The sequence below is a fragment of the Thermobia domestica genome, chromosome 2 (assembly GCF_964235325.1).
Source record: "Thermobia domestica chromosome 2, izTheDome1.hap1.1, whole genome shotgun sequence".
Classification (NCBI taxonomy): Eukaryota; Metazoa; Arthropoda; class Insecta; order Zygentoma; family Lepismatidae; genus Thermobia; species Thermobia domestica.
In genome coordinates, this window is record NC_137455.1 from 285,972,183 (window position 1) to 285,994,693 (window position 22,511).

Here is a 22,511-nt window from a genome sequence, read left to right on the forward strand (position 1 = left end):
TGTTTTGATATTGGTGATAATATCTATCGACAGTCTTTGCGGTGTAGCCAAATTTTCTCATTATGTTCCTTTCTTACATTTTAATAAAGTCTATGAAATCTAACATGATTCATTGTCAGAACTTAATATAGTAAAACTATAAGTTCAGCAAACATTTTATATATATATATATATATATATATATATATATATATATATATATATATATATATATATATATATTATATATATATATATATATATATATATATATATATATATATATATATATATATATATATATATATTTACATTATTACCATTAACAGCTTTGAAAAAATAAAAATTTTCAAAGGTCTATATTCTTCATATCATATTCTCTAAATGCGCTTTACAATTCAAAATCGCTCCTTGTAAGGACACACAATATATTTATTATCTCTATAGTCTTAATCAGGATGTTTTTATTCCTGAAGATCCGTCAAGTCTATAAATAATTTGTAGCAAATATGATGTTTAAAAACAGAAATATTTTGACCTTATTTGATCATAATCCGAATTCCTGTTATATCAATGTTGTACTTTATTTTCTATTTCTTAGAAGGAGACGAGATACAAAACGTATTTAGGTTCACAGCCTCTCGTCCCGAGAATACTCTGTCAACAACCTGGAAATCTGCGTATTTAAATTGCTTGTGTGCATCCTTACCATTCGTTCCATGACAAAAAGAGACGTAAATTACAATTTGTACTGTAATTGATATCAGGTTTACTTGAGATAATAATCTTTTAATATAACAGCATACTTTTTATGAGGTTTCAAACTATTTTATCATTATTTCCAAAACATATAACCATGATATACATAGGCTGATCAATAATGATTAATCATCAAAGTTTATAAGGTGAATACAACAGCAAGTCACAAAAACGAAACACGTCTGTGCAGTGGGAGAAGTAACGAATCGATAGAGCACGTTTGAAGGCCATGACGTCCAAAATGTGACCTTAGTAGCCCTTCAAGCAAACGTAGTTTCAATTTCATATAGGGCTAAGACAAATGGAAGTGACACGCGAAGAATTGTACCCTGCATCAAATGCTGTTTTCGCTAGAAAAAAAACAGCAGCTGAAGAATATGTATGCTACACCATGATAACGCCAGGCCCCATATAACCAATGTTGTTATTGACTATCTTGTAAAATGAACGTTTAGTGTGTACTGAATTCTCCATATATCCCTGCTTTAGCACCTTTATTTCTTTCTGTTTCCAACTTTGAAGAAACACCTCTGAAGAAGGTATTTTGATGACTGATAAAAACCTTGGGACAAGTACATTGCATATAATGGGGACTACTTTGAAAGAGATCATCAGCATGTGGAGGATTAGTACAAGTAATTATGTTATATCGATTTATTATCATTTTTATTGATCAACCCACATTGATATAATATAGCCACATTGATAAAATTTCAATACTATATTGAACAAGTATTACATTTTATGATTATATTTACATATGGTAACAAGTTTGAAACATTAACCTATTTTGTTTACATAAGAACCAAAATAATGGGTTAACTTAGTAATTGACAGATGTAAACGGAGAAGCTTAATCCGTATGTTTACTATAAATTATTGTGCTTATAAAAACTAAAGTACGGGAATAGCGTAAAATGCGGTATTCATATTTTGTTAGTCGTTTCCTGTTTTTGTGAATACAGGTCATTTCCTGGTTAACATTTCTGTCTCTAGCAAAGCTTGTTTCTGTATTTTGTTACAGATATGCATAATTTCTACCTTTCAAATGATTTCTATATTCTTAGTGGAAACAGCTGTATGTGTCAGCCAGACGGCATGGTTCCAGTCACAACTGAGACCAGAACTTTCTTGTATATCTACTTTCGTTGTGATGTTCATGGCTTCAATCAGGCTTTGTTCGACACTTAGTTGATGAAGTCTGGGGCAAAGATGACCAGATTGTTGGGCTAACTACGAAGCCAATTAGTTCGATTGAAAGGTTTATATTTGCAGTAGCAATACTCAATATTTTATGATGAAAACAGGCATTCTTCTCTTTTTACCTTTATTCCTAATTAATGTAATTTGTATTTAGTTTAACATCCATGAATATGCTCTGATGCTATTTGGGACGGATTAGCGCAATTGTTATAGTATCCAGAAAATGACTTAACATTCATCAGTCCAATGAGAACTATGTCTAAAGTTTTGTCTCAACAACATTCAATATTCGATAACATTTTATAATTTCAAATTCATTGGGGACTAGAATGAAGAAGTGCTCACTTAGTTATGATTGTTAAGCATATGATTAAGATGATGCATCAAAGTTGCAGTTGTTCCCAGTCAAACGCAAGAGGAGATTGGAATGTCAAATGCACGTTTCGATATAGCAGACGTCATGCCAATTACTCTTTATCGCTATTTTGATTCTTACATTACATTCAGTTTCTTCACAAGTTTCTCGTCATGTCATTGACTATACCAATAAAAAATACTTACAGAATACGTAGAAGCACACATGCATTAGAGCAGAGTTTCTATTTCCCTTATTACTCGTAGAAATAAGTAATACTCGATTTATTGCTTTGCTTTGAAATTACCATCGATTACCAATATCAGTACAAAATAACAGAGAAAGCGTGTTACGCAATAGTAAGAGTATCAGAGAAATGACTCTTTGTATGATCCCTGTATAAGGATTGATGGTTGATATTACATAAGCAACGAGTAACTACCTTTCCGACTAAGTTGTTCTCACTACTGACACTTCATCCATATTCGTCATGTTGTCTGATAGGAAGAAAAGAAAATTCTCATTTGCGGAAGCAGATTCGTATTGGTAACATCAGATATTGATTATTTGGGTTAGTAGAACATAATAAGAATGCTTCAGTACATAAGATCTATATTTTTAAAAAGATGAAATTATTTTTTCTTAATTTCCATTAATATTACAAAATCGTTTGTTTTATTCTTCTTGTTATTTTCAACAATCTGTGTGTAAAATCCCCAAAATAAATCAATGCATTAGAGTTCTTGAAATCTGCAAGTGACTTACATTTTACATATTTTTATTTAGTGACTAATTATTACAACATTCAAAGTCACCAACATCTTCAAAGAATGTAAAAGTACGTCATATTATACATAATAAAATGTAACAATACTCCGCAGAAATTGTACGTAACATAATGTTGTTAAAAATGAAAATTAACATGTATTATCTAATTTATTAGAGGAGATCGGTTGCCAAGAATTTGCGTTCCACTGTGGCAATGGAAGCTGTATAAGTCATAGAGCGATCTGCGACCTTAAGAATGATTGTGATGATGGAAGTGATGAGGATGTTGAAATGTGCCGTAAGTATTTTGTCGATATTTATTTATAATAGTTAACACACTGAGAGTTACGAGCTGACGATTATAAACTATTCGAGAAAGTTGGAAAGTATCATAAAAATGTATACTATTAACGATAACTCACATTTCTGTCTCTGATGTTAATATTAATGTTCAGTTGAAGTACTTCAAAGGTATGATATATAAATGTTTTCCCCAAATGAATTGAATAAAATTTAAATAGAAAAGACTTATCGATATAATGCTAAGTGTATAAAATAAGCTTTTCAAATATATATATATTAAAACACTCCAAATTAATTATAGTGTATTTGTTTTCGACGCAAAAATGGAGAATGGAAATGGGATTTCGTACAGAGACAAATACATAAAGAAGATAAACTTCATATGAGTTATTAGACAAATACACAAATATCGTACACTTAAAAAGTTACCAATAAAAGCTTCGTGAACAAATAATCAAATTTAAAACAAATATACTACGGTATAAAGCAGCACCAAGTACTAATTCACATTTTAGATTTAAACTTGGAATACTACTGCAGGTTATACTTATTCAAATAAATCAGGCGTAAAACATTTGAATACATTGCTCAAGTGTTTAACGTATTCACTCGAATTTTAACTTTTACTTTCCGCTCCATTAATTGTACAAAAATGGTAATAAATGTACATATTTAAATGTGACAATTGCTTGGAACGGGAGCCTGTTTCAAGATTCTAATACTGAAATATAGATTTATTTTATTCATTGGAGTAAGGAAAAAGTTATAGTGTAATTGAAGCAAAATAATCTGCAGTGAAAATTTAAAGGCCAGGATAAAAATAATGGATAAATACTAATTTTAATCAGATTTCAGGGATGGATAAACAGAATAATTACTAATATAATCTTTAAAAAATGTAGAATGGAGTTCAATTCTAAAGTAAAACACTTCTTAATACTAACTGAATGTAACTGAATATTATCCTTATTAGTGTGAAACGATTTTTAGGTTGGGGGCAATATAGGCGACCACCATTAGTACCCCGAACAATCCCGAAAGTCACGAACCTGAGAAATCTCAGATCGGAGATGTTTTAAAGAAAATTTATTTACCTCAGATCTTTAAGGCTTAGTGAAAACAGAGCATAACAGAACAAATGCAAATTACTATTAATGATTATTTATTAAAATAAAATAAAAATAAGCAAAATATTGAAAGAAAAGGAACAATAATTGGCAATGGACAAGATGACTTAAATAAAAAGAAACATTATTTCGAAAAGGATATAGCTCATTCTTTATAATTCAAAAGATCCTCTAAAGCAATATGATTAGCAATATGTGTATGCCAATTGGTACCTGTTCTAGTATTTATATCTTGAACGTTTGTAAGTCATGGCTCCGAGAAGATTTTAAAACGTTAGTTGAGCCATGACAGGAAAAGAATGTTGTCTAGGGGAAAAGAAGTTACGATTATAGCAACTTAGTCAATAGCTAAATCAAAGACATATTTACCTCATATCTATAAGGTGGCGTCCCACGCGGATCGAACCTTGGCTGCTGGTAGTCGGATTGTGTCGCTCGAATTTTGTAAATTTTTCTTATATATTTTTCGGATAGAGTGTTGGCCGGAACATACAGTCACACAATGTTAATTGACGTAAATGGTAAGAAACGGGCAATCGAGTAGTAAGATTAGGCTGAGTTTATGGTGATTTTTTTGACATGTTTATTCGTGATTGGTTACGAACTTGAGTATCACAACATAGGTAGGATGGCATAGCGACATAGAGATAGGAAGAATATCCGTTTTCCGGATTTCCTTATTTTCCTTATTTTTCTTAGTTTGATTATCCACTAACAGTGATGACAAAGTTCCTGTGGTTGCTGCAACCACATTTTCCGTACAATGCGTTCCCCGTAGAAAACCACAACCATCAAAATTTAACTTAGTGGTTTATGCATTTCCAGAATAATATCTGCCATCCTGTTATTCCTGGAGCGTCAAACAAATGAATTTCATTTCTCATCTAAAATAATAATGAAATTTAAGTCTAAAACCAACTAAGAGAAAGCAAGTCTTTGTTATAAGAAAACTAATGATTCAGTTAATCTAAAATTACCTATAAATTATCCAAATCAAAAATATCTCTTGCAAATGCAAAATTGAATTTCTTATAATAAAATTAATTATATGATCACAAATATTAATAGCGATTATAGAAATAAACAAATAGACTTACCAATATACAATATCTATTGGATAATAAGAGATCTTCCATAAACATGTTAGTTACTAAACTTCATTAAACAGGTGTTATACTTGATAAACACTGAGCTCCTCCGTGGCTAAGCTGTTAGCGTACGCGCCTTTGGCGTGGGAGACCCGGGTTCGATTCCCGGCGGAGCTCATATGGTCCGGATTCCACGTTAATCAGTAGGTCCACGTCTCATATAGCCTCGCTGCTGAACGGGACGTTAAACTCAAACTTAACTCAACTTGATGAACACTGAATCTGTTGTACAAAGGTAATTGAATAACGCGGATATTTTAGTACAGATTCTTTACAACATACGTATAGACATTCAAATAAATGAATAATTTTCTCATTAAGAATTTGATGAAGTATAATTTCTTTATAAACTTTACAATTAATAAACTTGAAATTTTCCACTATTAATATATTAATATCACTATTAATATATTAAAACTTAAACCCGACATATCACATTCGACTTTTCGTTGACTCAAGTTAGGTGATGTTGCACTTACCCCGTTTCGAAAGCAACTATGTGAAGTCCAGATTTTGCTTTCCAAACGAAGGGCGAGTAATTAGATGATATGCCGTTGACAGTGGTGCCTAACTACTCAGTGTCATGACACTCATACGTTCCTCCCGTTGCTAGCAAAGGAACTCTACAGGGTAGGAAATAATTTTCAAATATCGACCACACCTGCAAAGACTATGGAATACATATCTAAATCTCTAATCGTTACATAGTACAGAGGAAATATTGCAAATAATAGTAGCTGGAGAGACAGCCGATCAGAAACCCACGACTCAGAGAACATGCTAATAACTGGAAAAATAAAAATACATGTTAAGAACAAGCATTGTCTTGAACAAATCAACAGAACGTCTCTAAACTGATCAAACACGAAATCTGACCGGAAATTGATGTCTTGTGAGTCCACGGTTTTGTAGTAGTTTGTCATGTAAATCACAATAATTAGAATACTCTAAATGTTGTTCCCAAGACAACTACAAGAAGTACCAATATCTTTCCTTACTATTTTATTTTAAAGAAATCAACTAATATATCAATTTTAAATAGTCAGGGCAGAACAAACAATGAGCCACATTGCATATCAAATTGAAAAATCAAGGCAACGAGGAAACTTCCAATATGTATAGTTCCACCATTTGTTGCTGTTCGTTTGATGTGTAATTGGAAGGAGTTGCCTGCCTGTTATACTACAAAAAGGTATCGACATAACTTGCATAAATGATTCATAATTTGAGGCAATTTGTTCAAAGTAACTGTTTGATATTCTGTAGATCTGTTTTTTTCTACAAAATATTAAAACGCGGTATTGTGAACTGTATAAGAAATTGTCGATAATGTGCTGAAATGAAATGTGTAAATTGAAATATATTCAGGAAGATTATGGTCATTTTCTATATTTCGAAAATGCCCATTATTAGAATAACTTAAGTAATAGATTTGCTCTTTGCTACGCGTTATATTCATTGAAAATATGTGATTCAGCATATTCTAAAAACCCATATGAAAGGGAAAAGGATAACATTTTCTATAATATGCAAGTTTCTGATAGATTTGATATTTACTACATCTTACTCTTTCCCACACAGGAACGACACTTCTGTTATCATTGATATACTTGAAGGACCGTTTGTTTTGTACCCAATAATTCTCTTGCAAGCACTAGTATCAATTCGGATTTCGAACACTCTCTGATAAGGGCAATAATCTCCGATGTACATACAGTTTCATATTTACCATACGTGTATTATTATACTATTGATTAAAATGTATATGGATCTATGAACGTAAGAGCAATTACCTACCTGCTATCCCCAAATGACGATCCTGCTTACGCCAAATACTAAAATATTATTTTCTAATTAGTATGAACACCTTTCAATATTGCGTTTTGTTCAAGAGTAAACATTAGACTGTTCGGTATTCTGTTACAGTCTTTTTCAACATCAAGGTCATATATGACCTGTACCTAGTGCTTAATGTGAAAGCGAAACAACCTGAGCTCCCGACGGGAACCGAACATTTTGCTTCCACGTAGGGATAAAAGTTAGAGACAATAGTAGAAGGAGCTGTGGTACGATATTACATAGCTGTAATATCTTCAAACGTTTCTTGCATTGAAACGTCAATACTCTGTAAATTGCTGATTCTTTATTTTTTAAGAAAACAATTTCAAAAGAGAGGATTCGACCCATGTTAACTCTCTATTTGTCCCTGTTACATACAAATAACTAAACATTTTATTGCTTTATATGTGCGAATGATAACCTTTGAAAGCACAATAGGGTCCTGAGAAGCCCCCTGATTATATTTCATATTTAGTTTTCTTCTAAATATTTCATAATAGAGCTGAAATTTTGTGACATCTTAGGCAGGGTTTTGAGCTGCATTGTGAACACAATATTCTTTGAGTACTTATTTTCTATCTCAAAATATATTTATTAATTTAACTTTCCCCATATTTGCACTTTGGGGACCTCGGAGGCCCCTGTTGAAATTAATTGGTTTTGAAGCTACACATATTGTTCAAACAAGTTTTTTGTTAGAACACTAGATGGAATTACTATTTATTTTATGAACATTGATTTAATTGTACACTTTTAGCAATAGTATACTTATAAATGAGTATATTTATTATTTAATATTAATTTGTCTCAATATAAAACATTGAGTATCCTGTAGACAAATAACGAATTATAAATGTGTTTATCACCTTTCTCGTAGGTGATTCGTAATGCTGGTGATTTACTTGTAGTACAATTTACAATTTATTTGACCGCACAGAAGGCGCAACCTTCTAACGGCTGCTGGCTTTTCGCTGGCATACAGAACAAAAAGTATATTCGTAGTACATCTACTGTTTGTCTTGCATTGTTATTGTAATGTTTGGAATTTACCTGAAAAATGACATCATCAAAATCCAAACGTCGAGGCTTTTAATTCATCCTAATTTGCTTTTTCTGACAAGGTCACCACGGTTAGATACGTGTCCAAAAAGATCAAGAGTGCTGTCCTCATTAGCACCATACATAACATCGCAAAAATTAATGACAGTAATACAAAGAAGAAACCGAAAATTATCAACTGTTATAATGACAATAAAGGAGGTGTACACTTGATGGGCTAGTTGGTTTCAGAATATTTCAGCAAGAGACAAACAAGGTGGCCTTGGTGTTTTTATGAACATGTTGGATGTTGCTGTACTAAATTCGTTTATTGTTTTCATGAATTATAATCCGCAATGGAACGCGAAAATGCAAATCGAAGAAGGATGTTCTTCAAGGGATATGCATATGAATTGATGTTACCCTTAATGTTGAAGAGCACACCATCCTCTAGTTTGCGGGAAACTCTAAGAGTCAATTTAGGAAGATGGGGAATAGGTGTCCCAACTAACCGGCCTACAACCCCAGAGCACCGAAGAGGAAGCATTGCCACCTATGTCCGCACTCAAGAGACAGAAAGACAGAAGTAGTGTGTTACAAACGTCAAAATAATGTGTGGTCCGAGCACATGTTGTTTGTTTGTCAGAATTGTGTGTAAATATAAAAAATAAGGTACGAACACTTCATTGTTTGTAAATGCCTCTGCTTACATATATTCATACGTATAAAGTATGTACTAAGATAAGGCCTGTAAACTTGCGTATATATATACACGGGGTGTCTCAAAAATCCCCTTACACAAGGTAACTCGGTTATTATCAGAGTTACAACAAAATGTAAAAGGGGAAACCGTATCCAAATATGATGTTTTCAATCTAAAGTGAAGGATTTTTTTAATTGGACGAGTCGTTTGGGCTGTACACTCTTTATGCGCCCAATGTTTAATGAAAATGCAAAGTTGTCATTTACCTGGGCTCACAACATAAGTGAATGAAGTTACTGTTAGAATGGGAGCTGTTCATCGACACGTTAGCGTAAAAGACAGTAACTTCATTCATTTATGTTGTGGGTGCAGGTGAGTTGCAACGTTCAATTTTCATTTAACATTGGGCGCATAAAGAGTGTCCAGCCCAAACGGCTCATCCGATTTAAGAATTTCTTCACTTTAGACTCAAAACATCATATCTGGAGGCGGTTTCCCCTCTTATGTTTTCCTATAACTCTGATAATAACAGAGTTATCCTATGTCAGGGGACTTTTGAGACATCCCGTACATATATGGGGGTGCGTATGTGCATGTAATGCTCAGGTCACGCATAATGAACACATGTGCGCATGTTTCAAGTGTTTGTATTATATTTTAATCATACTCAATCGCTTTATAATACCGAAAATGAACAGGAGCCTGTCAGGCTCCCAAAGTGCAAAATACGTTGTAAAAAGGGAAATGCTTTTAAGGGTTAGGTGATCGTTTAGTTGGCATTGTAGCTTTATACAACATTCAAATACATGGCTTGGAGATTACTTGTTCAGATAGTTGTAAATCTTCTCCAACAGGAGACAGTAACGTTCAGTATCAATTACGGTATTTCACAAACGTTATTTCTCTTGTTGCTGAAAAGTATTTTTTTCCTGTGGTTTCTTGGCCTGCGGAGGAAATATTTCAACGAAGCTCTTGCTAATTACCCCTCTAATTATAATTGATCACATTATTGGCATTGTTTCCCACTAACAATATATTATCAGCTATTTCTGGGCAATGTTAACTGGGAATAAACATCCTCTTGTAATTTTTATCCAAAACATATAAAACAGTTTCAAGAATTATGAAATCACGATGAGGTGTTTCAACAGTAATCAACAAATCAAATCATTTTAAGGGAATTTTCCAATACTTGTCAATTTAAGAGTTAAAAGAAATCTTTGTACAAAAAACTTTACATTATCCCCTAGACCATATATCTGTTCACCTCTTCTGTTTGTTTATTTAACTTTGCCCTTCACTATGTACCTTCCACAGGCTGTATCATATAGAGTGCCAAGTTTAATTTTTGTATTTTTTTCAGATATAGTTTAAGATTCTTTTCTATATGTCACTTGAATATGTACTTGGAGGCAATGTCGAGATCATCTACTTCTATTAGTGAATACTCATATTACTTTGTAATAAAATAAAGGGAAAACATGTTTACCTTATAAGAGGTTCAGAGGAGCATAATAATCTAGAATCAAGGCTTCTGTCTTAAGGTCTGGGAGTCAGTATAGTTTTTCGTAACAGAAAGTATGCAAATATTATGTTCCATTTCAAACATTTTTCACAAACTTTGTCCCAATTTAATCGGGTACGAGGTACCAATAATTAAGAGTAACAAAAGTTGTACATTAAGGCAGTGGTTCTACAGACAAGAAGAAAATGGCAACTCGTCAATAGTAATAACAACACGCTACATCGTCAATTCGATAAAAAAATTCAGGTCTCATTATAAATTGAATAGAACTTGATTATATAAGCGATACAACTTCGAAGGAAACACTAAAAAATAATTGCATGTACGGCGTGAATAATATAAAATCTGTCTAAATAGTTTATATCCACTAAGTCTAAAATAACATAGCAAACTACGAAAGTTGGCCTGTTGAGCTTATATAGGCAGATTTTATTAGATCCCAGATAAATGTGAGAATTACATCAAACAAAATTAAGAATGATTGAAAATTTTCGGCGAAATACATTTTACAAAATTAATTCTTTATTCATAATAAGGCGAGTGTAAATATTGCTTGTTTAGATATGGAAAACCTCAGACTATACACAACATCACGGAAGTATTTTATTCATAAGTAAATGCAACAATGCAGTTTATGTTATCCATAAGATTACATAGCTAGTTCCGAGAAGAAAGAAAAAACTATTATTCCACTTAAGTATAATAATTCAAGTTCAAGACAATTACGGCCTACTTGCTACCCAAACAATACACCGCGGTCTACTTATTGGTCACAGTTGTTTATAAAAGACAGCGAGATACTTTTACACCTAGCTTTTTCTGTTCGATGATTACTCATTAAGATGTTTCTAACTTCCTTTCAGAAAGACGCGATGCAATATATGAGTCTGTAGCTCAGTCTCAAAATGAATAATGCTGTTTCTTTGTGCTTCTACCACTATGCATTTTTAAATCTATTTATAAGGCTTTCTGTACATATAAAATAGCACATTAGTGATTTACTATTCTCCGGCGACCGATTACTTCGTTCAATCCTTTGGTGTGAGAACGCATATTTCCAGGTTCACCTAACATTGTGAGTGCGTTGATAATGTACTTGATCACCATGTGCTCAAAAATTTTATAGTGTTTACAGGATATGCCGTGTTTAAGATCTCAAGTCGTATCCTTAGTACGGGAGAACTTATTTTTCGAATTGACCTCTTTCTTGTGATAGTTCAGGACATACTCCAACAAAGAAGAAGTGATCTGTAGTCTGAGAAACCTGCAACAACGATTATGAGACAACCAATGTTCTAACCACGCATTCTGCAACTTGAATCGCCGAAGGCTTATTTTAAGGTTCACCACGATCAGGACATACTTAAAAATACAATCTCAACATTTGACAAATGTCTATATTTAAAAGTAAGAAATTAATTACTTACTTTTTCTAATACGTACGTGAAAGTCTTAAAGTTGAAAATCCTATTTAAAAAATAAATTAAAAAGTACAACTCGTTCTTTCCCCACTTCAAATTAATGTATATGATCTATCACAGTAGCACTAAATACATATTCACTCAAATCGTCAATAATAACCTCACGTTATTGAAACATCAGTATGCACTTTGTCATACATTATACATCAACAGCAGGAAACCAATAAATATTTTCTAATGTCCCTTGAAGATAAAAGCAACATTCAGCTACAAAAAGAAGTTTAAGACGTAAATGAATATCATTTCTAAAATTTTGATCGCATGGAAATTTGAGCAACGGTCACTTGTGCGTATTCTATTGTTCTTATAATAATGCATTTTTCTATGAGAGACTAATAGCTGAAATCAACAAGTTCATAGAAGTTGATACAAATAGACAAAGGTGATATTTTATAAAACTTTTGAAACTAAACCGTTGTTGCAGTCATAAACAAACACAAAACGTATTATTAGTTTCGATTGCATTTTTTAAGATCACTTTATAACTGATACTCCATTGATGTTTAGAGATGTTTTCGTTGGTAGTACGAAATTCTTAATATATTATATCCATCTAATGTTATCTTATCTATGATATTTCATATTGATTTTCGAACTGAAATATAGGATAAAGTGTATGTTCTTTCTTCCTTGTACATTAATTCAATGTGTTTCCCACCTTAGAACAACGTACATGCAAGGAAGACGAGTTTCGTTGTTCCTCTGGAAAATGTATTTCCAATAGATGGGTGTGTGACCGTGATAATGACTGCAGTGATCGAAGTGATGAATCTATTTGCTGTGAGTACAATAATTAAATTTTTTTAATTAATTTTTATTTCATAGAAATTACAATTTAAATAGAATATTTTTTAAATTATAAATTGGAACATATTTGACATTTTTTTTACAGACTGATAAACAGCAAATTCTGAACAATTAGTTATAAAAGAAAAACCTCTTCTTATAATTTTCCATGAGGTAATGTACCTAAAATGGAAGCCACATTTCCTCGCTGAACCGCTATGCTGATACGTTGTATCAGAAAAGTAGTAGCCCGCTTGTCACCAGTAAGGTGTGCTATACGTTGGCCTACTTCTTTGATGAAATTGAGCCCTTCGAGACCCCAAATGCCGCTCGATTCAATGGCTACGGGCACGAACATGTATCTATTGAGCAGCTCTTTATATTTTCTTCTTTTCTCGCATTCTCTGCGGGCTGCAACAGCTCCTTCTCGAGATGAAGAAAGAGTCAAATTAGATGACGCGAAAGTGTCATAGCAGGTGAAATCCCAGAGAAGAATCCTTCCCCTCTTCCATGATACCAGCGTCATGCCATCTGGTCTTTTGCCATCAGATCTGTTACACCCCACAGGTTCACGGACAGATGGAACTTCCGCCGATGTGAGTGCTCTCCAGATAATGTCATTCACGTTCGAATGCCTCACATGTCTTCCGGAGCTACTTATACAAGACAGACCGTGTAGACCATTCTGCTTGACTGATGCACCATATTTAGAGCAGTTGTGTGATTCACAGATTTCTACTCCTAGGCGAAGTGCAATTGCAATACGAAAACTTTCGTTTGGAAGGTGCAGTCCTAGGGTGTGTGAAGGTAATGCCTGTAGCCAAGCACCTGAAATTGCTGATGAGGAGGCGAGAAGTCTAGCCTTATCCTCTTGACTGTCTGCTTCTTGTAATAACACTGATTGATGTAATTTGATGATTGGCTTGTCCCAAATTGATTGCGAACTTTTGCCCGTTATTTCAGGAGGGCTTAAACCAACTAGGTTAGACCATTCAGATATGCAGTCTTGGACGTCAGATTCTATGTGAGGCTCATTCAGTTGGTTGAGGAGTATCTCAATGGTATGCCGGGAGCCATGGAACGACGCTAAAAATGAAGGATTAATAAGGAAAAATGAATAATTAAATTATTGGTGAACTCTTTATTTATAGAGAAAAAGAATTAAAACGATACTCTACTCTAATTTGCTAATTATCGGACTAGATATTTGCTTCTACGTCTTCTAATGTGAATTTAGAGATATTAATTTAGAAATCCATTTAGAGATATGAATGAATTTAGAGATATGAATTTAGAATATACATTTCTAAATATGAATTTAGAAATATAAGATTGTTAATTCCTATGCTCACTATTCAAGATCAGACAATCCTATTACTATATATTCCATACAATTTTCAAGGAAACACTATAATTCAACAAACAATACTCTTAATATTTTATCCGTGTTTATTTTATTTATCTGACGTTTCCTAGACACCGATTGAGTTTGTTTTGACGGTTTTTGTAATTCAGGGATCTCTCATATAAATAATGTGGAGTACTATAATTTTTATATTGTGATATTTTTATTTCAGTACTTAGCAATCAAATATTGCTAAAAATTACAGTTTTATTCAAAATTCTACTAACTGATTTCTTCTTATTATTATTATAGCTTTCGTTTTACTATTATTAATATAGTAAAAAGGTAATCGAAATTTCCCTTAATTTCAAACGTTCTTATCGTGAAATTATAAATATATTCCCATTGATTCTCAAATAACGTCTTACATCCAGAAGTGGTTATAGATATCACCAAACGACTTTTCAAACAAAATATTATGTTTCTCTTCTATTGCATGTTGCCCAAATGTTGACTTCGCTGGTTGATTTAATCGTATATAATTGCATGTCTCATTTGTCCAATGTATGTTAGTCCACATCCACATAAAATTGAAAAATACGTAATGTGTTTAATATTTGTTGGTGTTTCGCTGAGGGCAGCATCTTTAATGATAACATGTAAATTACTTTTATTCAATATTTTATCGTTAAGTGACTTACTTTATTCGAGGTAAAGTCAGTAAAGAATATGAATGCAAGTGTCTTTTCTTCGGATATTCTTTCTGAATTCTGCTTCTTGTGGCATTTTAATCATTTTGTTATTGACTTCTTGATATATCTTTTGTTATTATATGAAACATACAAGATGATAACAAAACAGATATCATTGAGCCAACAACAAAATGCTAAAAAATTTCACAAGAAGCAGAATTCGTAAAGAACTTTTGATGAAAACAAAAGTTTGCTTTCGTACACTTTATTTACAATACTTCGAATGAAGTAAGCGTTACTAAGAGTGTTTTCTGGAATTACCACAACTCAGAAGATAAACACATTTAGTGCGTATGAAAGGTTAGCTAATAAAATAAACATGGATGTGATCGCAAGAGCCCTATTTGTTAAATCTTATCACCAGTTTAATTGCATCACCCTCAATTCAATAATAATGTACTGGTGAGTTTTGTTGAACTTGTGTATTCAAAATAAGAAGATCGTTGTGAACATGATAAATCACAATCCAAATATATAAAAATACAATGCATTCTACATACATATGTAAGATTGGCAACTTTCACATTATTTGTTTAAATTAAGCAGTACAAGTTTTCCATGAATAATGGTCTGCTTATCTTAAATTAGAATTCAGTTTATTCAATAGTCACTTAGCTAATGCAAATGACTTAATTTGATATTACAAATGGATATTAGTTTTCGATAATAAGGAAAACAAATTTTCGTAACCAGTCAGATAGTATGTAGTATTCCATAAATTAAGTTTCCATTGTATTTTACTTCTCCTACTTTTATGTTCAGAGAAGTTCTAATAGGCGTTCATGAAGTTACATTTAGTTTTAAAAGTGAATAATTATGGTGTATGTACGTGTAGAAAACTTTAGCTAATGTTTAATTATAGCAGAAATATAAAATACGACTCATATTTCTAAAAAATGGACAAAACATTGGATGTCTCTTATCATATTGACTTCATTTTTGTTGTGGAAGTTAGATTGCGGATTTTTCAGGCTTCAATTTAGTTTAAAGCTGATAGGCTAGAAATAATCACCTAATTAAAATTATATTGCACAAATAAGGTTTATTTAAAAGTATTATTTTTTTCCAGAAATATCAAATTTATTCTAACTTCTGAAGCGAATTGAGAAAGGACTTAATCTCACCTGTTTATTCAGTTGCTCTAAATTTTGAATAACTTAAATCACGTATGGCACATATATTATTAAAGCATAATAATATAGTACATAAAGACTCCAAAACAGTCTTTTCATATTGCCATCGTCAAATATTTCAGTTCCCTTAAATAAATATATCATACATGTATGCATTCCTCATTATGATATAGGGATCTTTGCAATGATCACTAATGGACAAGCTGTTGCATATGGAAATCACTAGGACGCTTCTAGCTATCAACAGGTCATTCATCTGGATCATTTCTCAAGTTAGTAATGACACTTTTCAGTAGGACAATCGTCCTTGTACACTTCAATTTTTTGTCTTATGTTGCTTTGAGTGTACAGTATTTCATTTTAATGTCTGCCTCTAAATACACCCAGTGTACTCCCAACTGAACGTCCTTAAGGTATCATTAACAGATCTGAGCCCATCTCCTCCTCTGGGTAATTTACAGCACGTAATTGAAACCTATGTGCAAATGTGATGAGTCATGCCTCAAACTACTTATCAGGGTCTCAACAATATATGTGGTGTGGAAGACAGTAATTAATTTCATATACTTGAAGTGAAACTTCTAGTTTAATAGACAATGTTTATTCATAGATGTTTAGGAAAAAGGAAGTGATCGTAGTGAATGAAATGGTGGAATGAAGTAAGTCTGAGAAAATTGGAGAATCCCGAGAATACTAACTGCCGCTTACAATGGCAACTTTGTTTGAGTTGAAGTCTAACTGATGATCGTTATATAGTACATAGTGCTGTGTAGGTTTTTCAAACATACATTCGCTTTGCAGAAGAGTTAGTACGAATTAAGATTGCATATTCTTTTAAACAGCAAGCTGCTTTTCATTTACAATAGTTAAATAGTAAATGTTTATAATTATAATTATTTAAGGGCTAAATTTAAAATGTGATTTTGCTTAAGTTATCATACATACAACACCTCCACGAGCATCATCTAATTGCGGACCAGGAGAACTTCAATGTAATGCAGGAGGATGCATTCGAAGTAGTTACCTTTGCGATGGCGACCTAGATTGTGGAGATGGAAGTGATGAGAATCCTGTATTGTGCAGTAAGTATCGATACAGTAGCAGGATTTAAGAAAAAAACTCTACATGAAGTGAAAGAAATGTAACTTGTATCATCAAATAGCTGATACAAATACCTAATATATCAGTCATATTTTATGTCTTTTTCGAATACTAAACAAAAGTTATAATGTAATTGATTATTTAAGTAATGCGGATTAGTTGTATGTTTAAGACGTACCTGAATAACGTTTTTCACATATTCGCAAGTGAACTACAATATGTTAAAGTCTTGAGAAATTGTAGTTTAAGAAATTGATAAACGAGTAGGAAAAGCTGCAATATTAGTATGCTGAGAAACTTACCTTTTATCACAGTCTGTCATAAAAACTAATAGTATTTATACAGGAAATTTTAATAATGAATAAGAAACTCTATTTGTAGGTAGCCTTTCATAAATACTTCTTTTATTGCTTCGAGAGCTTTACATATTCGTTAAAGTATCAATTAAATAAGTATTTGTCGAATTAAGCTGTTGAAATATAAAATGGTATATTATTCAATTTACTTGCATACGAATTTATGATATTACTTAAATTGAAACACATATATGATATGCTGTGTTAGTTGAAACACATATGATAATATTCCTAAACTACATTAATATTACTGGAGCAAAAATAAATTCTTTCTGAACAGAAATTCGTAGAAATGTATGCAATTTAAATAATGACGTAAAGATTCTTCGTAAAATGCCAAAAGAATGAGGGTAATTATCTACTAATAAATATGACGTAACTTATGAGAAATTCTGCTGTACATAAATCTGTAAATGAAACTGAAATAAATATGTAATTAATACTGCTATCAGATTTTAAAAATGAAATCTACAATTAAATATGAAACCGGAAATTAAAATGCATGAGGTAAAATAATAATATCCCTGACTCTCAAAGAAAGACTTGAATAAGTTTCTACTAAGACCATTCCTCCGAACACTTCAGTAGAGTAAATTTATGTGACCTACATATTAAAAATGTATTTTGTAATATAGAACGGAGAGGCCAAAGTGCAGAACACTGGTTCAGTTGACGTAATCAATTGCTATTTTTTTTGAAAATCATCTTCGATTGAACATGTAGCCGTACAAATAAGATGTGAGAGATATATTAACAACTCCTTATCCATTGTTCTCTTCACGTTACAGTCTACGACACACTGCATTAAACACATGCGCAATAAATTAATCATAACAATAGTGACAAGATGTCCACTAGTGTAATTGTGGGAGTTAACGTATCAAACCTTTTGTCAGTCGTGTTAAAGTAGAGTACATCATATTATATAAAGAATTTTAACAATGTCATGGTGAATGTATAGTGGCAGATGTAAGTCTTTGACCAGGTTCAGGCGCCTGCTTTGAAACAAATGCAGAGTATGAGAATTCATGCCTTTTCTGCAGTTTCGTGTGGAAAAGAAACAAACTTTTGAACCAAAGGTTTAAGAACAACTCATGCTATTAATATAACTTTGCCGAAGATTATTAACTTATATCATCATAAAAGAAATACGAAAGACTTTTTGACACGAAGAAAAATAATATACAACTTTGCAAGCGGACGTAAAGAAATCTAACGTAACCAGACCAAAGACGAATAATTTACAGTGGAGTGATCGTGGTTCAGTGGTGGCCAGTAATCTGGAGGTTCTTTTATCGAATTCACGTCGGGATTAGTTTTTACTTTAGGAATTTTGATGGCGATTGATGAGCGATGACAAACGTTTAATTCACTAGCCAGCGAATTTTAACTTTTGGATCATTGCATGAAGTATAGTATGCCACGTTTCATATTTCGGATGTACCGAATTCAGAACAAAAATCGGTTTAGTCATTGCACATCAGGTTTTCTTGCAAATTGCATATTAACATTGCCAATATCAATGTATCTAATAATTTAATGCTATTCATAACACTGCTACGAATACTTGTACACTTACTAATATAAACAATATTAATATCTTAAATCTGTATTTCTAGCGCTCTATGCGACAGTAAGTTAACTCGTAATCACGATATTAGAAACAAACCAAGGAAGAAAATAAAAAAAAGAAGCAATGTTTATGGATAAACATTCACCATAAACCAGTAAGACTCTTAAAGCAAGGAAACGTAAACTCCATAGTGTTTTTGAATTTGTGCTTTCATCTGCGCAAATTTTAAAGGAGGAAATAATGCACCCATAGGTCACGACATGCCAGAAAAAATTCACACTAGTGGGTTTTACGCCTCTTCTCTGAGAAACTGCGTCTTGTCGCTTCCCGCTTGTGGCTAGTGGCAAAATTTTTTCTCCACAAAAACCAGCAGTAGTCTGCAAGCATGTTGCAATTCCACTTTCCTTGATAACGACGTTCGAGTTCCTCGAGGTTCTGATGAAATTTATCTCCTTGTTCCTCACTCACGACTCCTAGATTGTCTGGAAAATAGTCCAAATGCGAAGACAGCGGATGCATTTTCAAACTCATGTTATAACCCAATTGTTTAAAACACACTAGCATTCTTTCCACCATGTCTTTAAAGTTTGGATTCTTTCTGTTGCCAAGAAAGTTTTTCGTTACATCTCGGAAAGCTTGCCATGCTGAACGCTGGTTCTGGTTCATGACATTTTCAAACTTTGCGTCACCAAAAAGTTTCCTAATATATGGCCCATCCAAGATGCCTTCTTTAATTTTTGCATTACTGATTCCAGGATATTTTTGACACAGATATTTGAAGCACTCACCTTCAGTATCTAGAGCCTTTACAAATTGCTTCATTAAGCCAAACTTAATGTGAAGGGGAGGTAACAGTATATTATGTGCATTAACAAGACTTGCGCGTTGTACGTTTTTCGAATCAACACTCCACTGCCTATCTGGTCATTCCTTGTGAGTCCAGTGGACTGTCCTTGCCCATTGTCGCACTCATACAGAAAGCATGGGAATTTGGTATAGCTTGACTGTCGATCCAACAGAAAACCAATGACCTTAAAATCCCCACATATTTGCCATTGATGTTCGTAGTACTTTATCTTGTTCAACATCAAATCAAGATTTTCGTAGCTGTCTCTCATGGCAACAGAATAAGCAAGTGGAATGGATGCTAGCTTGTTTCCGTTTTGTAGGAGTACACACTTCAAACTCCGCTTGGAAGCATCGATGAAAAGTCTCCATTGGGATCGACCATAGTCAGGCGATCCTAATTATTATTTTCTCCGCAATGTTGCAAAATATTATATTATCTTCTGTAGAAAAGAAAGCAGCAAATTCTTGTTCACGATGCTTGTACCAATAGTACGTCGTCTCAGGCATCAACAGGATTTTCTCCTTTAGTCGTGATCCCAGTAGTTCGGAAGATTCCTTTGTGAGACCCAGGTCACAAACTAAATCATTTAAACCACTCTGTTCGAAAAGTATGGGCTCTGTTGATTATTGTGGGTCAAAGTCTGAATCGTCATTGTTGTCACTAGAAGATTCGGAAGAGGCTTCTTTTAATTTATCTAGTGGCTGTGGGACAGGTATGTCAGGACCATGGGATACTGATAAACTGACGGATGGAATTGTAGTTGGGTAAGCAATTTTAGCCCTGTTCTTACTGTTGAAATCTTTCACCTTCACAGAACAAAAGTAGCAATCGGTGCTGTGGTCAGTAGACTCACGCCACACAGTGGTAGTGATGGGTCTGATGAGGATATCGAAATGTGTCGTAAGCATCTCTTATGTATAAAAATCGATCATTGTTTGCATGTTTATTTATTTATTTATTTATTTAGTCGACCACTATATTAATCCACAACGTTGACTTGGCACACATATACAGTAAGTAACTTTATCAACGAGACCAAAGTCTCGAAGAGAATATAGCTGAAAAAAAGATTATGGAGTGAATCAGCCCTAACTTATGGGAAACAATTGATACATAAAAGAAATAGAAATCGACCGATGCTAATGTCAAATGCAGTGTTTACGGGGTCACTAAAAGAGCTAGTCACAATGTCAATGATATTTGGGCTGAAGTTTAATGAAGAACGTAAGTAGTAGAGACCGACGTATATCTCACTCGATCTCACTTTATTCTGATTGGCTGAGAGACGTCATGTAATCTGATTACGTGATATAACGTCATAGGATTCAATGCCTTTTGATTTTGGCGGATATACTTTAGACCACTACGAATTTTGGGATGGGTACATGGACCATTCACTTAAATTTCGGAAAATGCCAAATTTAAATATTTAATATGGTAACATACGACCGATGTATGTAGGTCTGTAATTTTTGAGGGTTCATCTTTCTTTTCGTGTCTAAAAAAATGCTGGTATTCAAATTTCGGAAGTTTTGACATATTTTATTATATTTGATGAGGCCATATTTCCTTATACCGTTATACAGGTGTATAGAGGTTTCTAGTCCAAAATATGAAATTAGTTTAACCAATCGGATCTCATTAAAGTTAAATTTCCACCAATAACTTTAAACTATACTTTGTGACTAAAGTATAAAGAGTTAAATTGTCATTGTTTCAAATAAATCGATATTAATCAGTGTCTATATTAAAATGTCTATACAAATGTCTATCAGGTTTCAAGTGCTAACATTTTACATCAACCACTTTTGAATATGATTTGTTCTTAAGTTTCAAAGTGATAAGATGATATATTAGGTATCAAATTTGAAATTTGGTATTTTTTACATGAAAGGACACAAGATGGATCATCCAAATTTACCTATCACAGAGAGCAATTACGAATTTTTATTTATCTTTGACAATTCCAATCTGAAGGTACTCATGTTCAGAGAAAGTCGATGAGATCTTGTATTTTAATATAAGAATACAATAATGTTCGTAGTAAATGTTAAGCACGATATTAAAACTTTGTACTTCATACTAATATACGAGGGAGGATCAAATTAAAAGTTTATTATAAATTTCAAATGTTGTGCTATTGCTTTGAATGTTGGCAATATTGTTTCTAACATATTCTCTTTCTTCAGTAGGTGGCAGAAGAGTCTAGTCAAACAAGCGCCAGCACATGAGCAGTTTCAAGATTACTGCCTCACTGACCACATGCACCGCATTAGAACAGCGTTCGGTGATCCGGTTTTTGAGTAGTGAAGGTGTGAAACCAACTGAAATTCATCGCAGAATGGCAGCAAAGTATGGTGATTCGTGTTTGTCCTTGCAGCAAGTAT

The 22,511-nt window shown here is 33.0% G+C and overlaps 1 protein-coding gene across 1 annotated transcript in view; it reads left to right on the top strand.

Annotated features, from left to right (window-relative positions):
- Positions 1-22,511, top strand: part of LOC145678538 (uncharacterized) — a gene marked incomplete in the record, with an annotated part of 652,003 nt that overhangs the window by 623,436 nt on the left and 6,056 nt on the right. The window contains 3 exon segments of the mRNA XM_081748800.1: positions 3,240-3,362; positions 12,892-13,008; positions 17,177-17,326. Coding sequence (XP_081604926.1) covers positions 3,240-3,362; positions 12,892-13,008; positions 17,177-17,326 — 390 coding nt within the window.